The sequence below is a fragment of the Musa acuminata genome, chromosome BXJ2-10 (genome assembly GCF_036884655.1).
Source record: "Musa acuminata AAA Group cultivar baxijiao chromosome BXJ2-10, Cavendish_Baxijiao_AAA, whole genome shotgun sequence".
NCBI lineage: Eukaryota > Viridiplantae > Streptophyta > Magnoliopsida > Zingiberales > Musaceae > Musa > Musa acuminata.
In genome coordinates, this window is record NC_088347.1 from 30859357 (window position 1) to 30879045 (window position 19689).

Genomic DNA, 19689 nt, shown 5'->3' on the forward strand with positions numbered 1-19689 from the left:
ATCAAACGATAACTGGGAAAGGTGACACCTTTTACTTTTACCCTACGTTACAGAGCACGAAAAGTCACGTATTGTGGTCTTCCTTAGATCTTCTTTACATAATTTTGGAAGGAAAACATTCTTTCAGCCGTCATAGATACTTCATAGAGCTAAAAATTGGTGAGGAAAGGCTCAGCTTCACTGAGTCTCCTTGCAACTCTCTCCAAAGGCTCAACGGAAAGACTTTCTAGAGCTATATTAAGAAGCAGAAACTTCACGGAAATGCTGAAGTTAGTGGTGTGAGTCGAGTATTATCTTTGCCTAAGCGTCTCTTTGGGTACTCTGCTAATTGAGAGTGCTCATTGTCCTCGCCGATGAGGACAAATAATGATTTATCAGATGACATTTATCGTGGGATTAACAGGTTTTGGATTCGTTTATTCTCACATCAACCGAGTAGAACCATGATGGAATCAAAATACAGTTTTGATTGCATTTAGAGAAGTCGATGACGATCTGATTGCATTTACGAGCTTGTTTCTTAAAAGATCAACTCTAGGAAGTCACCGTGATGCTCTACCTTTTAGCTTTGTTTATTTCCTCAAAGATTTCCGCCGTGAGGTCTTCATCCACATTGAATTTTTGGATGTCGAAGCTGCCGGAATTCTCACTTTCTATGCTCTCGGCTTTGTTTACAGCTTCTTGCATCGTGCTGCAGCTTTCCGGTTCATGTCTTCGCTGAGAGAACCGATCAGGAGCGGCAGAGAAGTCCTGCACTGGACTTCTGCTCCTCTCGTCAAGCATACCCTCCTCCACACACGAATTGTCTTTGGTAACATCCTTTTCTACAACACCTCTCGCTCGGTCCAAGCCAACCAATTCTGCAAGGCTCATATAAGCATCAGGCGGCGACGAGTCTTCTTCATCGCTTGAGACGTCGAAGGCCTTACGCAGAGCTCTCTCGATAACTAAGCTATTATCGAAGTAGTCTTGCAACTTATCATGTCGTAGTCCAGCGACGGCAGGAAGATCTTCGTGATCGAAAACGTAATCAGTGATTTCACTCGCCATGATATACGATTCTGAATTGATCACTAATTACCTGTCGATGAGCCCCGATCCGATCCGGACGGCTCAAGATTGACACCTGGGGCAAGAACCTTCGTCGAATCGTTGCTGCCTGAGGAATGGACGACGTTCTCCGGAATCTGGTGGGTCGACGATGAGCTCCAGTCGATTATTACCCGGCTGGCAAAACTCGGAAACTGAGTTCCCATGCAAGTGTCGTTAGGTAACATGCGTTGCAGGCTGAGACACTGCATGATCTTTTGGTGCCCCCCTCGCCGTGCTTGATTCGTTTGGATAGGGTTGAGAGCCAAGTGCTTGTTTCCTCCTGTCGTCATGGGACGATGCTGGGGTGGTTGGGGTATCCTCGCCTCCATCTGAGCCAAAAGCACCGAAGGATGCTGGGTCTTGATAGCTGACGGAAGCTTGGGTAACAGAGGCCGCAAAGGCAGCTTGCGTGAGGGTAGAAAAGACTTCATCTTGCCTTGCCTCTTCGGAAATGTCGATTGGCTTTGCAGCTGCCATGGCTTGGGCATTAGCTCACGCGGCAGACTCGACCTCTTCTTTGCCTTCTCTTGGCGTCTCCGATGTTTCTGCATTCGCGAGCACTGCAGTGTCATTTAATCGTCGATCCGATGAACACGAATATATGCAATGATCGTACCTGAAGGTGGCTGGAAACTTGCTTCACGGTCAGTCCATCAACGTTCATCAGTTCGAGTATCTTTCTCGGGACAGCATCTGCAAGCAGATCAAGAAGCATCAGAGGACACAATGGAAGAAACGTCGAGCTGATATGAATCATGTCATCCATTGTTTGTTCAGCGACAAGAAAGCTTACGTTTCCCCAACAGCTCGACGGATGTCAAGAACCTCTGGTGGAGATCGGAGTCCCAGAGCAAGCGGCCCATCCTCTGCTTCTTAGAACAACTGCCTTGTACTCTGCCAGCAGTGGTTCTGCCCTTCCCTGACTCATCCCCGCTCGATATTTCGATATAGCAGAGCTCGTCGGCCATTTGGATCGATCTTCTCGGACCGACCACACCGTAGAAAGTCAAACCAAGATTCCTTTTACTGGCGGAAACACCTTTTCCTTCTGCAGAACCAGGTCGGCTCACATCGCGCATTGCCTTCCGCCGCATGACCTCGATGACCGCGGGCGTCATAGGCTTGGTAAAGTGGAAACAAGCTCCATGTCTGAGCGACTCGCACAAAATGTTGTGATCATCATCAGCGCACATAGCTGCATCAACAAGTAATACAAAGAAGTTGAGGTGGATCGATGCAATGCCGAAACGAGGAGATCGAGAACATAAATTACAAGTTGAGATGTTGCTAACTGATGACAGAAACGTCGGTCTCCTTCACGACATGATCGATCAGCTTGAAACTAGTAAGACTAGTCGAGCCGGTCTCTCCGACGTGAACCTCGATTAAGACTAGATCGATTTCTTCCTTCTGTTTACGGAGAGAGAGAAAAGCTTCAGCTGCGCTCTTGAAGGGTTGAACTGCCCCAAGAAACCATAGCTTCATTTGTTAAGCAACCACGTTACCAAGAAAGAAAAGCTACTCTTAGATCATGTCTCATGCGGCTTTACAAAACAATGCAAGAAGCATGGAACAGCCGCGTTCTGTGGCTGGGCATGCAGCAAACGAGACTAGTTATTACTTACGAGAGATCAAGAAGCCAGAGCAGAGAAACACACGAAGAAGCAAAGGAAAGAAGAGGTGGAACTGAAGACATTTCATACCCATGGATGACTTGAAATCCATAAAGAAGCCTCTACGAGCAACGGGATGAATGCATGCAAAGCCTACGGATTGGACTAACAGTAAGTACCTACGAAATGCAATGCTGCGAGCATTGTGGTGATGATCTTAAGGCACGTTGGGTTATCATCCACAACCATGGTTCTCAGGCTCCTGCGATGGCCTGCGCGGTCGTCGGAGGCATCTTCCATGGGAGAAGGAACGGAAACAAAGGCAACGAGAGTGAGAAGAGAGAGAGAGAGAACAAAGGCTTGCTTGAGGGTGTGGCCGTGGGTTTGACACTCTATAAACAAGGAGAATGTGAACAGCGACAACTTCACCACGAGCCAACCATTTGAAGATGCAAACAAATAGCAATCACTCTCCCCATTCCCCACCGTGATTGTGTCCCCAGAAACTAACCATAAAAGGCTTCTTCTTGAGCTTAGCCTCCCTCCATCAAGAAAATTTTCAGGTTCTCGAGAGATTTATCTTGTGTAAATTCAATTAAGTGGATTATCCCACAGCTAAATCATGCGAGTCCTTGTGTGCTATCTATACGATGCGTGTATATGTGCGATCGCTTTCTATTCTTTCTCCTTTGGGGGACTGATTTTGGTGTTCTGCTACATTCTGATCTGTCTTGAACTAAGAATTAAATGAACTCTGCAGAAACGAGAATAAGAACCTCTGTATGGAGCAAGAACAAAAGGAAAGATGCGAACACCAAAAGTCAAAGGCAAATTAGCTACCGGCATGAAGACAGCAGCTGCATGCACGGAATTCTTGGTTCTTTCTGCATGACCTGTAAAGCAGCTGACAGAGTTTACATTAAAGGAGCTCTGCGAGTGCTGCAGCCGTAGTTATTCCTACTTCCACGTTGCGTTGGTAGTTAATAGTCAGACAGATTCTAAAGATCCCTAGTCATTTGCTGCCTTTAGTCGAGCGGCCATGAAAGGTTTGACATTTGTCACATCTCTCATCTCTCGTGATGCAATTGTCAACGAAACAAAAACATTCTTAGGCAATATATTCAAGCATACCCAAACCAATAGATGATTTTAATATATAATTACCGTATCGATCGAGCATAATGCCTCGGTTGTACTTGTTCCGTGAACTTATAGCCGTGGCCACATGGTCAGTACGGCTTGGTCCGACTAGCGATATCCAAGATTGTCTTGGGGATGAAAGTCTCGCTTGATAGGATCGAGGTCGAGTTTGGTGTAGACGCACTTCTTTCGCCTTGATTTCCCCCGACGGATTCCTACACATGAGCCTAGGTCAAGATGGGAGGTGATCCCAATTTAGGCCCCTTCAAAGCTTAAGGCAATAGGGAGATGATATTTTTCTCTTTTTTTGGCCTCTCCTTTCGTCAGATGCCAGGGATGAGTTTTTATCGTAGCTCTTGGGGGGTCGATCGTACGTGGTCTTTACCGACGCTGACCCCCCGGGTGATGAACATACCTTCGGACGTTCATCACCCAGGATACATGGAATGGCATCATGCGGTGCCGTTCTGGGTTTTCCGGAGTGATCCTTGTTGCGATCGAATTGGTCAGTACAACGTTGGATGGCACGAGGAGCAGCCAACTATCATCCCGGGTTTCTGGTGGAGCTTCCGATATGGCTTTACGTCTTCATCCTAAGGCCTTGCACTCGGACTGATGTGGCGGAGGTCGAGTCCTCGTGGCAAATTCCATAATACACCCTATCGGTACTTAGCTATTGTCACTCAAAAGCTACGTGAACTGGTCAAATTATCAGAAGCTACATATGTGCCATATTTTTATGTTTGAGCAGCATCACGCAGTTAGGTCAACAATAATTATTGTTGACAATTCCACACGCTTAATTGTCATATGCTGTTGTCCCCACGCCACAGGAGTTTACGATCGAGGAGAGTAGTTGATGAAATCAAGAGTGATGATTCATTTGAGAATATTTTTTGTCTGCTTAATTGACCTCTTGCAATGTCCACTTCCCATTTCTGTCTTCGAAACACGTTTCCTACGTGAAATCCATGTGTTCATTCAAGACGTCGTATTGTGATATAAATCACGTTGGACACCTGCATGGATCTTTATTTATGAGAGTGATTGTAGGTGGGAGGTGCAAGGAACGTATTTACCTAACAATAGTGGTGCGATTAGCACCACATATTGAATCGTAGGAAGATGTCATTGACAAAATAACAATGAGTCACAGTCAGTCACTCAAATTTGGATTGGGCACCAATAATCGCACACGTCGTAAGGGATCCAATGAATGAATAAGCCAACTAATGATATTAATTTTTTGATCTTTATATTTTAATCTGGTATTAGAACAAAGGCTAATCACTCTATAATTAATGGGATAACTCGATTCTCAGACAGCAATTTACCTCCAATTTTTCCCTCGATACGCTATAAATGAATGTTCCATTTGCAATTTACCCTTTTCTTTACCTTGAAACACATCGCTCCACGGTGGGGCCGGGTTTGACAATCACCACCTAAATTTGTACGCATGTGATTCATGGGGAGTTGGTGCAGATATTTCCAACAATAATGACATTCTAATAATACTAAATAAATATACGTAAAATATTCATCAATATTTCTCGATGCCGTGAAGTCAATTTCCTCGACGAGATATTAAGATGCATAGCGCGACTCGAATTCATCGTGCCTTGAGATGCGTGTTAAGATTTGGTTGATGCTTGGGACACGCCTCGGCATCAAATTGGGATAAGCCGGGTCAAATCCACCCCAACGGTTCGGCCCGATTTATGTGGGCCACTTGCGACCTTTCTGACGTGCCTTCATTAAAATAAGAGACCCAATTTACGTCCCAATCTTGTTACCCAAAAGATTTGGCCCTCCAAATCTCGACCTGTAGGGTCCATACAATGAGCGCCTCGCTCTGTGAGCTCGCGAGAGAGATCAGCGTGTACGTGATTGTGTATGTAACATACGACGACAGTTCATGCCTGAAATCGTTAACAAGGTTTGACCGGTGCTATCTCTTCGAGGAGATCAGCGTCGAACAATCTCGACGTCACAGGGGCCCGCAAGAAATCCAACCGCCTCGGTCAAGGCTAGCGGACACGAACGGTTCCGCTTGCCCCGTCACCACAGCTAACGGCTCGTTTGCGAAAGCGTCGGCGCCGTTAACCTCGGCCATTATCGTTCGTGATAAAACCCCCTTTCCTGCCCCCTTCCCCTCCTCCGTCCTTCCTCTTCACCGCTTCCTAGCCTTACTATTACTAGAAAGAAAGGGAGAGGGGGAGACGAGGACGAATTACCCGGGGAGATATACATGTTTTTAGGGATGGCCTTGTCGGAGATTCAGGCCCGCGGTGAGGGTTCCGGCTATTGCGGCAGCGAAAGGAGGGTCTCCCTGGCGGAGCTGCAGGGAATCATGGATCGCATTAGGTATGGAACGGGGGAGCATAAGGTCCAGGCGGCGTTGGAGATCCGGAGGCTGACGAAGACGTCTTCCAGGAATCGGCGAAATCTCTCCGCCGCCATCGAGCCCCTCGTGTCGATGCTTCGGTTTGGAAGCTCCGGGTCCAGCGAGGCTGCCATCCTCGGACTCCTGAATCTTGCTGTTAAGGATGAAAGGTGAGATCTTTGTTCTTTTGCCCTCGGAAAAATTAGTTGGGTACAATTATATGTTGTTTACGGTGGAGAAAAATTTCGTTCCTCTCATGCTGCTGTTATTTTTCTTTTGCCTCTATTGCGTTGCCTTCTCTTCTTATGTGAAATCGATGGGTTATAGGATCGCGTTTATCATATCTTTTCTATGTGAATAAATCTTTTAACATTTTAAGCTGTTGTGATGATTTTCTTTTCTGTTTTTGTCTTGACTCTTTGGAACTTAAGTTTGTTGGGACAAACAAAAAAAACATTTTTTTGTTTGCTTGCAGAGATATCATGTGAATTTAGATTAAGAATGAGTCTAGATTTAGTAGGTGAGGAATTTTTATCTTTTTGGTTGAGGAAATTAGTTATGACACTTCACAACTTTGTGATGTTGTGAAAAACACCCTGTTACAGAAGTTACATCTTAGCCGAAAGGTTGATACCAAATTAAAAAAAAAAGCACTTTAGCTTAAGAAAAACCATCCAATAAAAATATCCTTGTTTTATCTGTTATTTCATAATTTTGTCAAGAAAGGAAGATGTTTACCGTATGTTATTGAGTTTTCAAAATGGAAGTACAATGCATTTCATCTGTTTAGTGTGACAAAAAAGGAGCTTGTTGTCTGGTAATCTGTGCTTCAATTATGAATTTTGTCAGAAATCCAAGCCTAAGGAGGTTCTAGAACAAGTTTGCCTACCTATTGAATGAGTTTACCATTTATAACAAGAAATGTAGAGTTGCTACTCTGAGTGTCTTTCCAGGATTTGTAGAAGGTGTATGACCTTTAGTTCAATGGGGTTTCTGCTTCGTTATATCACCATTTTGGTTACTATATATATTTCATGCATCTTAAATCTCATTTGCCACCATTATTTGTTAGAAAAAATAGTCTGACTTTGTGGTCCACCAGTAAAGAAACTTTCAATGTTAAGGTATGATTAGACTATTAAAATTTTGAGGCAGAAAATGAAAAAAAAAACTCATGAATATAGTTTTCCTTTCGATCAGCGTTAAGCAATCAGTGAAAGTAGTTGTGTATCATCTTGGCCGTTCTCTAAATTTCACCTTTTAGCTGGTATCTTCTTTACTTTACCAGATTTGTTTAGGTTTGTGGAAGCTCAGTGGATTGCTCTTCTTGAACTTGATGATGTAGAATACTTCTAGGTCCACCGTCGTATTCCTAGCCTATTATCAACCGTGTTCTTTGTTTTCTAGGGATTCTTCTGTGCTGCCTAGGACCAGAGGAGCTTTCTGTATTAGTTCTTATGAGGATAAATGGGAAGCTCAGGTTGGCACGAAGTCATAGTCTCGATACATATGAGGGTAAAAAGCAAGCTTACTTAGCAAAACAAAGGATACAAACATCTTTCTTGATGTTCTTCATTTAGAATGTGTTCTTTTCCCTAAATATGCTTTCTTGAATTGCTAATGCTGCTTATATGCCTCGAGAGAAAGAGTAACAGAAGTCAATATCTCGGTTGATACAAAGGTATAAATGTAAAACCTACAGGTTTATCTTGTCAGAGTAACGAACTGTCTTAATTCACAGTTTTTAGTTTTATGCATGGTGATTTCTAGACATTGGTGCACTTCAATATGTAAGATTTACTGTGACTGTTAGAACCACACTAGGTTCTTTAATTAATTTGCAGCAGTAATTGTGTTAAACTTGGTGGAGAAAAATTCAAAATATGCTGACCTGAATTGCATCGTGCTCGATATTCACAGGAATAAGATCAGCATAGTGGAAGCAGGTGCACTCGAACCACTAATTGTTTTCTTAGAGTCCACAAATTCTGATTTACAAGAATATGCCACTGCTGCACTCTTTACCCTTTCTGCTGCATCAGTCAACAAAGCCAGCATAAGTGCCTCTGGAGCCATCCCTCTCCTTGTCAACGTCCTTAAAGATGGAAGCCAGCAAGCCAAGAAAGATGCCGTTGCGGCTCTCTACAATCTCTCCACCATCACAGATAACCTCAAAACTATCCTCTTACTCCATCCTATCCCTCCTCTGATCGGCTTTCTCAAGACCCACAAGAAGTCCTCGAAAACAGCTGAAAAATGCTGTGCCCTTCTGGAATCGTTGGTTGGTTTTGATGAAGGGAGAACTGCATTGATGGCCGAGGAAGCTGGGGTGCTCACGGTGGTGGAAATTCTTGAAGAAGGATCTCTTCAGAGCAGAGAGCATGCAGTTGGAGCCCTCTTAACGATGTGTGAGAGCGACCGAAGTAGATACAGAGAAGTCATTCTCAAAGAAGGCGTCATTCCAGGTCTTCTTGAGCTCACCGTTCAAGGGACATCGAAATCTCAAGGCAAAGCCCATCGACTCCTAGAGTTATTGAGGGACTCTCCGTATCCGAGATCTGAATTACAAGCGGATACGCTGCAGAATATTGTTAGTAGCATCGTGTCTAAGATCGACGGCCACGAGCAAGCTGAAAAGGCAAAGAAAATGCTAGCTGAGATGGTTCAGATTAGCATGGAGCAGAGCCTGAGGCAGCTGCAGCAAAGAGCACTCATGTGCACTCCATCCGAACTACCTGCTGGTAAGCGTCGATCTGAAGTCTCTTCAAAATGAGAAACTTTCTTTTCCTACAAGCGTTATCGTTTGTTCTCTGTCCTTAGTGCTTAAGTGGTGAGCACATAATAACGTAACATGATGATGCCAGTCCAGGCTGCTAATGGTATCGGGTGACTGGTGAAGCGCAAGCCAAGCGCTGTTAGTTTGATCTCATATGTTCTTTTTTATGTTACCTCTTTATGATCCCAAAGTATATTCCTGATCTATTTGTGTTACAATTCTATAGCGTAGCCAATTGCAGTCTCATATTTTAGTGTTCATATGGATCTCTGGTTTGATTTGATATTTTGGATTCTATCTATGTCCAGCAATTATTGCATATTAGTGCCAAATATGCAGCCAGCATGACGTCAAATCCAATATCCCTAATCCCTTTCCAAAGGTGGGTTGCAAATATCGACACCATAGTGTTTGTGAGTCTGTGTTTCTCATGCATGGAATTTTCAGAAACAGTCGTTTGGCCTAAAAGAGTTCCGACAGCAACATCTGAAATGTAATTTCAAGTTGCCCCTTGTTTTCTCACTTTCCTTGGGTGGTGATGCTCTGAGCGTGTCCTACACTTGCTAATATGTATGGATCTTTGCGAAGAAGTTGGCCGAATCATCCGACCCTATGTAGTTGTCATTTAGAATAATACACCTTTCTAATGGAATTATATCATACTAGCCAATTCAGACGAATCAAAACCCAAAAAGCCATGGTGAAATTATTGATGTCTTCTGGCTTGCTGCACCAGCACGGAATGACAGCAACAGAGCACTTCGAGAGCTTCGAATACAAACTAACGAGGAACAAACAAGTAGATATAAACGAGGGTGGGAGTTCACATCTCAACCTCTCCATTGCAAATGGAAAGCAAAGTTGTGCCGGAAGCTTTGGCCTCATTGATTTGTCGCACTGAAACATCAGGCTATCTTCGCTCGTAAGCGTCTCCTCCCTCCCCCACTCTCTTTCCTTGGAGCACATTTACCGACCCCCCGTAACGACACTTTAACCATCCCAATTATAAAATGCCTCTCCACTGACTCAGATGCAGTCAGCTTCCCAAGAATTCTGTGCGACTATTGTGTTTGTGTTTGTGTGTGAGAGAGAGAGAGAGAGGGAGAGAGAGAGAGAGAGAGGTGTGTTGCATGAGATTTTAAACGAAATGGAGGAGATGTTCACTCTTTGTCCGGTTCCATCGTCGCCAAACACCATCCTCTCCTTGCCTTTCCTGCTTAAAAGGCAAGTGCCTGGTCCAACAATAACACACACACAAGCAAACATGGCCCGACATGCTCCTCTCTCAAATTTCTCACCCGCTTCCAACGCCGCTGCCGCTCTGTTCTTCCTTGTGGCCTTGGTGGCCGCGGTCGCCTCTATTGTCAACTCCCTCTGCACCACCCGCAAGCACTCCAAGATGGCAAAGGAGAATACAGACAGTAGCCCAAGCACTCCGCCAAAGGAGGACGGAGAGCTCCTCTGCAGCGAAGCCGTAGAAGAGGCCTTATGGAGGAAGAGCATCATCATGGGGGAGAGGTGCAGGCCCCTGGTGTTCTCGGGCCAAATCCTGTACGACTCCCAGGGAAACCAGCTGCCGAACTTGGCTCAGGTCGTGCCACCGAGAGGCGGGCAGCGTTTAGGCTGAGAGTAGAGCAAGCAGTGTTCTATTCCGTACACTAAGACGACAGCTTCCGAGGAGTCGTTGGAAATTAGTGAGACTATAACTGTTTTTAACTGTTAGATCGAGATCGATGCATCAAGATTGGTGATATTGGAATATTAACTAGTCGTTCGCATGATGCACCGCATTTTCGCTTAATATTGATGGAGACGAATGAAAAAGAAAATTCATGTCCCCTATTTATTCCTTATTGTGCAATAATAGCAAAGCTCACACAGTGGTGTAGTTTCAATTTCCATACGTTGGAGCCAATAAGGCATTCTTTTAGCCCCAAATTAAATTCGATACACCAGAGGTTATGGGCCGGGCTAGTACTCAATGAGACCCTTTAAAGGCCCATAACCACATCTTGAGCCTTCTCTTTCCTCTCACGACTTAAATAGAGTACAAAATTTTATATATATATATATATATATATATATATATATGTATATATTATTTTTTCTGACATCAAATGATTGAAGGTTTAGTTCACTTAACATGTGCGAGCGAAGACGACCCTGCAATGGACATGCATTATTGATACACAAGTCAAGGTGAAGAAAACAAATGATCTCTTAACAAGAGTGGTTCGGATGACTGGTTGGAAGATCATCATGAAGTCAGAGACTAATATGTTTGGGAAGAGAGCACATACATGAGTAAGTCAACTCTGGTCCCGTGATAAATGTGAGCTTATTATGTCTTTGGCCTTGTACGTTGACCTTCACACTGACCCAACTACTATGTAGGTTTTAGAGAGAAGAATGACCTGTTGAGCAGATGAAGTGGGTCTTTCGATGCCCACCTCCGTTATCATTCCACTACAACCTAACTTGTTAGACTTGGTCTTCAATGCTGACTTCGAGTAAGGATAACTATTGCTTGCCTTCTGATGCACCTTCACCTTCAACCACAGCCAAAGGATAAACAAAAGATCTGAAGCTCGTGAGAGCTTTTGCAGCTCATGTTCTTCACCGATTACTTGCCGTCTGCGAATCCTTGAAGGTCGGTGTATCGTATATGAGAGTTGAAACCCAGCAAGAATCCAAATAGTTCGATCATTGCTCGTGTACGATGGCATATCAAACCATCCTACAGCTTAGCGTTAAGACGGCCCACTGAAGTGCTCATCATTTGACTGCTTAATTGCCACAGTAGAGCATTTTGGACGAACTAATTTATCAGGGACTTGTAAGAGCTTCCCGCATGTCTCCAGCCATGTAAGATGAGCCACCCCGGTGGTGAATGCCACCGTCTCGTTCTTGGCAGGGGTTGGTCACCACTTGCTGATCTATCTATGCAGTTTATCTACGCAGCTTGTCAGCTTAATGGATGACAAGGAACTGACTTGCGCTGCCATTTGTATCTTCTCGAGCCACAAATGTCACAAAACTTCAAACTCGGTGCCGCCACCATCACATGATCTGATGTGTGCTGTTCTATCTCCGACGAAATGCTGCTGAACCAACTTCTTCAAGTGTAAAAAGCTCCCACTCATCTCTGGTGGACATCCATGGATTGTCCTTCCTGGATTGGAGCTCGGTGAGATGTGAGTTGGGTCCATTGCGCCGGCCACTGCACTACGGTCTTAGTCATGGTGGGCGATGATGGACACGCAGTGACGCCAAACGAGGAAAATAAGAGTTTGGACAAAATCTTCGACCCAATCTCTGCAGGTTGACTCCCTTAAAATGAAATGGCTGCGGAAAGGAAACAAAGGAAAGCTGCCTAAACTTTCTTCCTTCCATGTTAGATTAGGATCAGCCATCTCTTTTACCTGTTCAAATTGGAGGCAAATGGATATGCTTTCTTTGGTCAGTAACTTTGGTTGTAAGACATGATTGGATGGATGTGACCGAAATGGAGATCGTAGAGAATCCATATGTTTGCAAATGGTGATACACTTCCACGCACACCTTTACTAGCAATCACTTTGAGGTGCAAGTGGATTTAAAGTATGATAGAATCGAAGGCAAGACTGGGAGTGGGAATTGTATGTTAGTGATGAATGGGATTTGATTAGAAATTGCCGACCAACAATAAAATTACTGATGAGGAATATCTGATAAACCCTAATTTTTAATGCACAAAGATATCATTTAGCAAAAGGAAAGCTTTTGAGGGAATCACAAACCTTTTCCTCTTTCTTTTGATGCTCATCTACTATTTCTTATTGGCCATGCGCGCACACAATATGACCATTACTTCCTAAGCAACCCCTTTTATTTTTGGTTGGACCGACTCCCATGCTAATTTTCTACTTCAAAATACCCGGTCCAATCCCGGACCGCTGTGTTTCCCTCCTCTCCCTATCTATATATATATATATATACGTGTGTGTGTGCGAGCGTGATGTGAGCGAAGACCTTGAAGGCATCGATCCGAACGCCTTCCAGGCCGAGCTCCGTAGGTAAGGCCATGGCGATCGGGCTGCTCCACGCGGTCACCGCCCTCGTGTCCGCCTGGTCCAGGAACATGTCGCGGGCGGCCAGGAAGCTCTCCCGGCGCCGGTCCAGCTTCATCCCCTCCTTCCGCGGCAAGAAGAAGGAGAGGGATGGAGGCTTCGGCGACGAGGACACGGAGGGAGAGCTGGAGGAGGAGATGCAGGGCGAGGACGGTGTGTGGCGGAGGACGATTCTGATGGGGGAGAAGTGCCAGCCACTGGATTTCTCCGGGGTCATTTACTACGACGCCGACGGACGCCAGCTCCAGGCGGTGCCCACACCGCGCTCCCCGCTGCGGAGCCCGCTGCCTTCTTTCGCCCAGAAGAGTCCGGTGACCGCCGGTTACGTTTGTTAGCGCTGTGACTATAATTCCTACGTGAACTCTGTTCTGGTTTCTTTTATGCTTCTCCTCCTCCGTGAGTACTTTGGCATGTGCAAACAAAGTAGAAGGGATGAGTGTTATGTACTTCTTTTGCAGTTCAATGGATGTATTGAGTTTTCATGGTTGAATCAATATGGTCTCCGATATATAGCTCTTTTTCAGCTTCGTGGTGGTCTCCGATATATAACTGAAGAAGATGTTCTGCTACATATGGCTCTCAGTAGCTTCTGCAGACTGCAAACAGGAGAGATTGCCAGCTGAAAGAGTATTACTTCAAGGTTTGGATGAGCTTGAACATTATTTGGCCTGTAACAAAGAAAGATGGGAACTTTGATTCCTTATACTCTCAACATGTAACAATGGGTGATGAAGACGGACAGATATTTCTTATATCCATTTTCCATGTTCGTACTGATAGGAAGCTTTCAGTACTGGCAGTCAAAGAAGGATTCATTTAGCTTGGATCTAGTGATCGGAAAGCAGCTGTCTTTGATCTAGCGATTGAGAGAGAAGCAGCAACCGGATTGCTGCTATTCTGGTAGTCAAAGCTCCAAGAGGACAAGATTACAAACAACAATGGGGATTGTCGACCAAGTCAGAGCATGTTTGGTCCCTTCCCAGCATTCTCTTCCTCTTTCGCCGCATTAAGTCTTTGGTCTCACTGCTGAATCCAGCTTGAGTAAGTCAGACTAACCCGTACATCAAACTCGGATTAGCTGTTTGACTCAAACAGTCGGCTGGAAGCAGATCGATAGACTTCTTCGGCAAGTTCGACCTATGTGAACAACGTTAGGAGTCTCATGGCTCGTCGTACGATAGAAGAGATGGTTCATTTGACTTGTTCATGCGTTGAAGATGGACATCGCTTCTAAAACAAGTTCCTCGACCCTGCTTCTAGATTATCTTACCTTCGGGAGAATTTTGACTGGCTTACGGGACCGATGAGATATTAAAATTAATATCTTTGATTACCAGTCAGATGTGTTTTAGGTCCTTGGGCAATTTGTGCCCCTCTCTCTTTCTCTCGATATGGTGATCTGTGCTGAAGGATTGACCGTAAAAGGTTGCGACTGTGATGCTTCACAAAAAAAAAGTCATAGCCCGTGACCTGATCAAGAACACCATCTCACGTTATGAGGGTAATTTCGTTTTCGTAGGACACAAGAAAACTTGAAAGAATTGCTAGATACAAATGGATTGACTAGGCTAGGTGAAGGTGTATCCAAGCTCAGAGTGACACATTAATCTTCCAAGTCTTAACACAAGCCAACGTTGGATTAAGAACGTTCTCCGTTCCTGTATCATTTGTAGTCACTGTTGCAATCCAGCCTATCCGGGTCGAACTTGATCAGCTTTGAGCTAAGAACGAGGCAAGGATTGAGGTATATCAGTGTAAACACGATCAGGATCGAAACGGAAATGAAATTACTCATAAAAAAATTGTATTCTTTACAGGAAAAATACAACTATATGATGGTAAAATACACACACAACAATAAGGTTAGAGGAAACTTGACGGGTACCTTTATGGAATACAACCTGCATGAAGGAAAAGCACATCAGCATTCTAATGATAATTCTAATTAGAATTTGAATCGACTCCCAATACAACAAAGACAGTCTAAGCCAAACTACGACAAAATTTTCATCAGATGAACTTCATGGCATGAATTTGTTTGAAAGGAGAATAAATGACTCAAAGCCCGATTTCCCAATTGACAGGGAATAAACACAAGTCAAGTTGCAACAGAGGGAAGCAAGCAATCACCATAAGAAAGAAAAAGGGAGACCCATACCTTGAACACAAATGGGCGAACAACTGCATTGGATGAGATGGATGAGATGGATCAATGCACTCCTTAAAGCAAACAACTGCATTGGCTCGTGGATGAGATGGATCAATGCACTCCTTAAAGCAAACAACTGCATTGACTTGTATACAACCTTAGAGTAAAGCTAGTGTGCTCCCGAGCCACCTTATTTGAATGCAAATGCACAACAGAAAAGGAAAGCCGGAGATGTTAAAAATTTCCAAGATACATAAGTTGGAAGATCTAAGGAGTCCATACTTCAGGTAATGTTCATCCTTTAAATATCAGCTTCATAATTTTGCCAAGATTATCCTCAACGACAAATTTCACGACTTCCATGGTACAGAATCTCTACCGATCTATTACATAACACTTTCACGTAAGATTTAAGGCAAAACAGGAGATATTTTATCAAAGGAAACTAGTAGGGTGTATTCGGTTGCATAAAGAGTCCAAAGAGAATACTCTCTTCAGAAACTTCTTCCTTGCAATGCTTGTTTGGTACAAACCAAACCAAAGGCTTGCCGAGGAAGCTATAGTCTACAATCGCAGATGAAATTTAGATGCTTGCATTAAGAAGAAAATCTGTTTGCTCTTCTCTCATCTTCTCTTTTTCAGCTTCCATCCTGCTTTGCTTACCTATGGCATCAGATATAGCCTTTGGTAATAAAAATCCGGGCCTCTCCAGGAACGGAGCTCTATCAAGAACCAAGGGCTCTCTTTGTGTTACTTCAATACCATCAAAGGTCCACAGCACCACAGTAGCTTCACCTTTCAGTCCCAGTGAAAACCATCCTACACCAGATACTGCAATGTCGATGCTGTTCACGTCCCAACTGTTACCAGATACCTTCACCTCTCGCTGTCTCCATTCACCCAGTTCAGCCACTCGGTCCTGCCCAATAGGTGGCTAAACACCCAAGCACAGAAATGGATCTTGGTAAGCCTCTGACAAAGATAGGATTTGATTGAAGACAAAGTAGGAGTGCATGATCACATAGCGGTAGCAGAATAGAGGGTTTACTGCCACAAAAGGTGGAAATAAAAAAAAAAAACCCACCTGCAGCCTAATGCCAAAATGCTTCGTTCTTATCTCATCAGCATTATCGGTCTTTCCCATATGCAAAGATACATTTGATGATGCCCAAATGGTAACATAAATTGTTTCCACAGAAGCCTGGGTCAAATCTAATCTCATCAAACTACCAACATGAGCAGTCTGCCCGACCTGAAATGGACATAAACCACAATATTAATGTTAATACAACAAAGAACCAGCATGAAACAAACATCTGCAACTGAATCTCCATCTAACAACTGTTTTTCTGAAACAACTGTATGCAGATCCAACACTGAAAAATACAATTTGGTTTCAAGTTTCAAAGACAGACAGTATAGATCTAGCATGTAAGAATACAACGGTCACCCGAGAAACGAAACAAATGAATAGCTCTTGTGGTCAAAGTTCAATTTAGATATCTGCATAGCTTGTAAGAAGAACATACAGTGCAAAAGAAAAAAATGTGACAACTAGTTGAAGAGTTGAATATAAAGCATTTGCTCTCACTAGCAGTAGAATCTTGCTGCTCGTCTGTGAATGATCCCTAAGAACAAAGTGGATCAAAGTTGTTCTCTACTTTTTATATACCAAAAAGTCAATAAGAAAGAAGAATAATGCAAGACTTTTACTGCATGCAACTCTGAGCACGTTACACGTCAGTTACCCTGAACATGTGGAACATTGAGTTTTAACTCCATGATGTAATATTAGCAGATTATTTATTTATTCCACAGAAGGTTCAAAATCCAGATGCAAAAGCATGTTCAAGATTCCCAACAGTACCTTGTTATCAGATGAAATTACCAAGATCAAACAAATTCTAACAGAACGGGAACTTCTGGATGCAAAATTCTACCACAAAGATATAACTCAAAGCCATTATTGAACTAACATTCATGGCATGTATGAAATCCATATGCAGTAACACTCGACAAATAGGTGAAAAAAATACTTCATCAAAGAGTGGCTTTGTGATAAGTGAGTCATGTTGGAAGATATTTCTGGAGCTATACGATCTTCTCACATGCTTGTCACAGAAGTGCACAGATAGTGTGCTATCCTTCTGAAGGGCATGCTACTACAATGATAAAGAATCAGAAGAGTAACTAATCTGTTAGATTTCTCAATTGGTCGAAGAACACCCTGAATCTGATTGTAATAGGTGTCACCAATTACTACTAGTTAGGTGCAAAACATCTATGACCAAAAACTTTAGCTAACAAATATAGGCCCTAAGCATGTTAATCAGATAGCTAAAAAGGTTGTAAACACAGTATCGAGCAACTTGCCTTCATCCGAAATGTTCTTGGCTGCAGCTCCTTCCTGATCTCCACCATCTTCTGCTCCTCTCTTGTCAACCTCATTGTCATCAGATATGGATGCAAAAGACCAGGAGTGTCATACATCTTTGCTTTTGCAGGCAAGATACCTGGAATCCTGAGAATGCCCAATGTGGTCCCTGGAACTGCAGCCTCGGTGAGCCTTGTAGTCTTTACACCTTCTCTTTTGGCAAATGCATTAATCAGAGTAGACTTTCCAGCATTCTGAGCCCCAATCACCCAGACATTCCCACGGGGTCCTGCCGATTCCTTGATACGAGAAATCAAGTTCTTCACTCCAAGATCTTTGCGTGCACTTACCAGATAAATAGCATTAAGCTTAGGAGCTCCTGCAGCCTTAGCCCGGTTGCGAACCCACCTGTCCAACCTCGTTGGTGATATCTGAGAAGGGAGAAGGTCGACCTTCGTTGCAACGAGCACAAGTTTCGGTAATTTAGATGGTTTGTAGTGCCTATTGCCTCCTTCCAATGCCTTGAACAAGGATTTCACTGCCCTTTTTGGAAAGGAACCATCAAAGTCCACACAGTCGACGACCATGACGACCACCGGTGCGCTGGTCGCAGGTTTCATCAACCGGCTAGTGACCAGCCGATCAAAATCAAAGTCGGGAATCAAATTATCTGCCTTCTGGTTCTTCACCTGCCCGTAGTTCCTCAATGAGTGGCATCGAGCGCACACTGTGACGGAATCCTCCTCCGTGTCTCTTCTTTTAACCTCTTTCATCCTCCGTTTCTTCTCCGACTTGGAAACCTTCTCCTTCTTGCGCTTCTCTAACGTCTCCTCCGTGTTGTTCCCGTACCCAACGCCGGCTGGAGCAAACCCATCCAATTCCTTCCTAAGGTTATCCTCTTCATCGTCCTCTTCAATATCCCAGTCCAAGTCCCAATCGATCCCATCATCCACTGCCTCTCCTTCCTTGGCTCCCTCCATCAAAACCCTATCAGAAAGGTCATCCATATCGAATTCAAGATCGGACCCTGACGCCAACCCGTCGATCCCTCCCTCCTCTTCTTCTTCTTCAAGAAATCCATCCGTGTCAGAGGAGAGGCCACCAAAGTGATTCTCCTCTTCCTTCCGGGGGGCGACAACCTTCTTCCGGTAATATCCGGGGAGATCGGGGTCAGTGTCCTGCATGAAGATGCCGCAGCCGGGGCAGACGAGGCGGCGCTCGTCCTCCTCCCTCCCTTCACTAAATACCGGGCCTTTCGGGATCAACGACTTGGCAGAAGCGGAAAGAGAGCAAGAGGAAGGACGGATACCCCGGGTGGGGAAAGCGAGTGGGGAGAAGGGAGCGTTTGGAGAAGAAGAAGAAGAAGAAGAAAAAGAAGAGGAGAGCAGAAGATAACCTACAGAGCCGCTGCTTGTTCCTCTTCTTCCTCCTCCTACTCGGAGGAAGAAGAGCTCGCGGGCGACGGAGGCGAGGCCCAGCGATTCCGCCATCGGGGTGAGCTCAGGGCTCTGCTCACGCTGGTGCTATCCGGTACGCGAAGGGCTCTTATCAGTTAAAAATACAAATGTTGTATATAAAAATATGAGCGAATTCCCGGAAGAAAAAAAAAAACATTGTGTTTTTCCTTGCAGAAACCTCCAAAGTTTTTTTTCAAAAATAATTATTTTATCCCTATTAATCACTGTGTCTACTCGTGCTGACAGGGAATGTCGATCGTTCCTTCCTTGCCATTAATCACTTGCATCTTTTTTAGAATTCATCCTATAAAAAATATTTAAATTAAGAGCTAAAAACTAAAATCCTTTATTTAGTTTCTCTTTGTTGATTATGACAAGTATAAAGATCATTGGAACCCGAAAATAATTATGTTATTTTTATTGATTTAATTTGACCTGATATACGTGATTGATAAGATAATAAGAACATCATAAAAGTAGAATATTCATCTGTACACCAATTTTGTGATGATATTTGGTGTAAATTTACATTTAAAATTTAAATATCATTGGTATATATTTGCCAAACTGTAAACATTAATCTGAACTAGCAT

The 19689-nt window shown here is 43.9% G+C and overlaps 3 protein-coding genes across 3 annotated transcripts; 2 read left to right on the forward strand and 1 right to left on the reverse strand.

The window, feature by feature from the left end:
- Positions 1-5989: 5989 nt before the first annotated feature.
- Positions 5990-9267, forward strand: LOC135625105 (U-box domain-containing protein 3-like). Its single transcript, XM_065129446.1, has 2 exons — positions 5990-6401; positions 8152-9267. Exons 1-2 carry the CDS (start codon positions 6097-6099, stop codon positions 9002-9004), a joined length of 1158 nt encoding a protein of 385 aa, XP_064985518.1. The 5' UTR covers positions 5990-6096; the 3' UTR covers positions 9005-9267.
- A 3724-nt stretch (positions 9268-12991) lies between these two features.
- LOC135624229 (uncharacterized) lies at positions 12992-13624 on the forward strand. The gene has a single exon (XM_065127646.1). It carries the CDS (start codon positions 13071-13073, stop codon positions 13449-13451), a length of 381 nt encoding a protein of 126 aa, XP_064983718.1. The 5' UTR covers positions 12992-13070; the 3' UTR covers positions 13452-13624.
- A 1923-nt stretch (positions 13625-15547) lies between these two features.
- Positions 15548-19178, reverse strand: LOC135625106 (GTP-binding protein BRASSINAZOLE INSENSITIVE PALE GREEN 2, chloroplastic-like). Its single transcript, XM_065129447.1, has 3 exons — positions 17639-19178; positions 16350-16517; positions 15548-16199 (listed from the first exon to the last, which is right to left on the reverse strand). The coding sequence occupies exons 1-3, from the start codon at positions 19127-19129 to the stop codon at positions 15849-15851; spliced, it is 2010 nt and encodes a 669-aa protein (XP_064985519.1). The 5' UTR covers positions 19130-19178; the 3' UTR covers positions 15548-15848.
- Between the last annotated feature and the right edge of the window lie 511 nt (positions 19179-19689).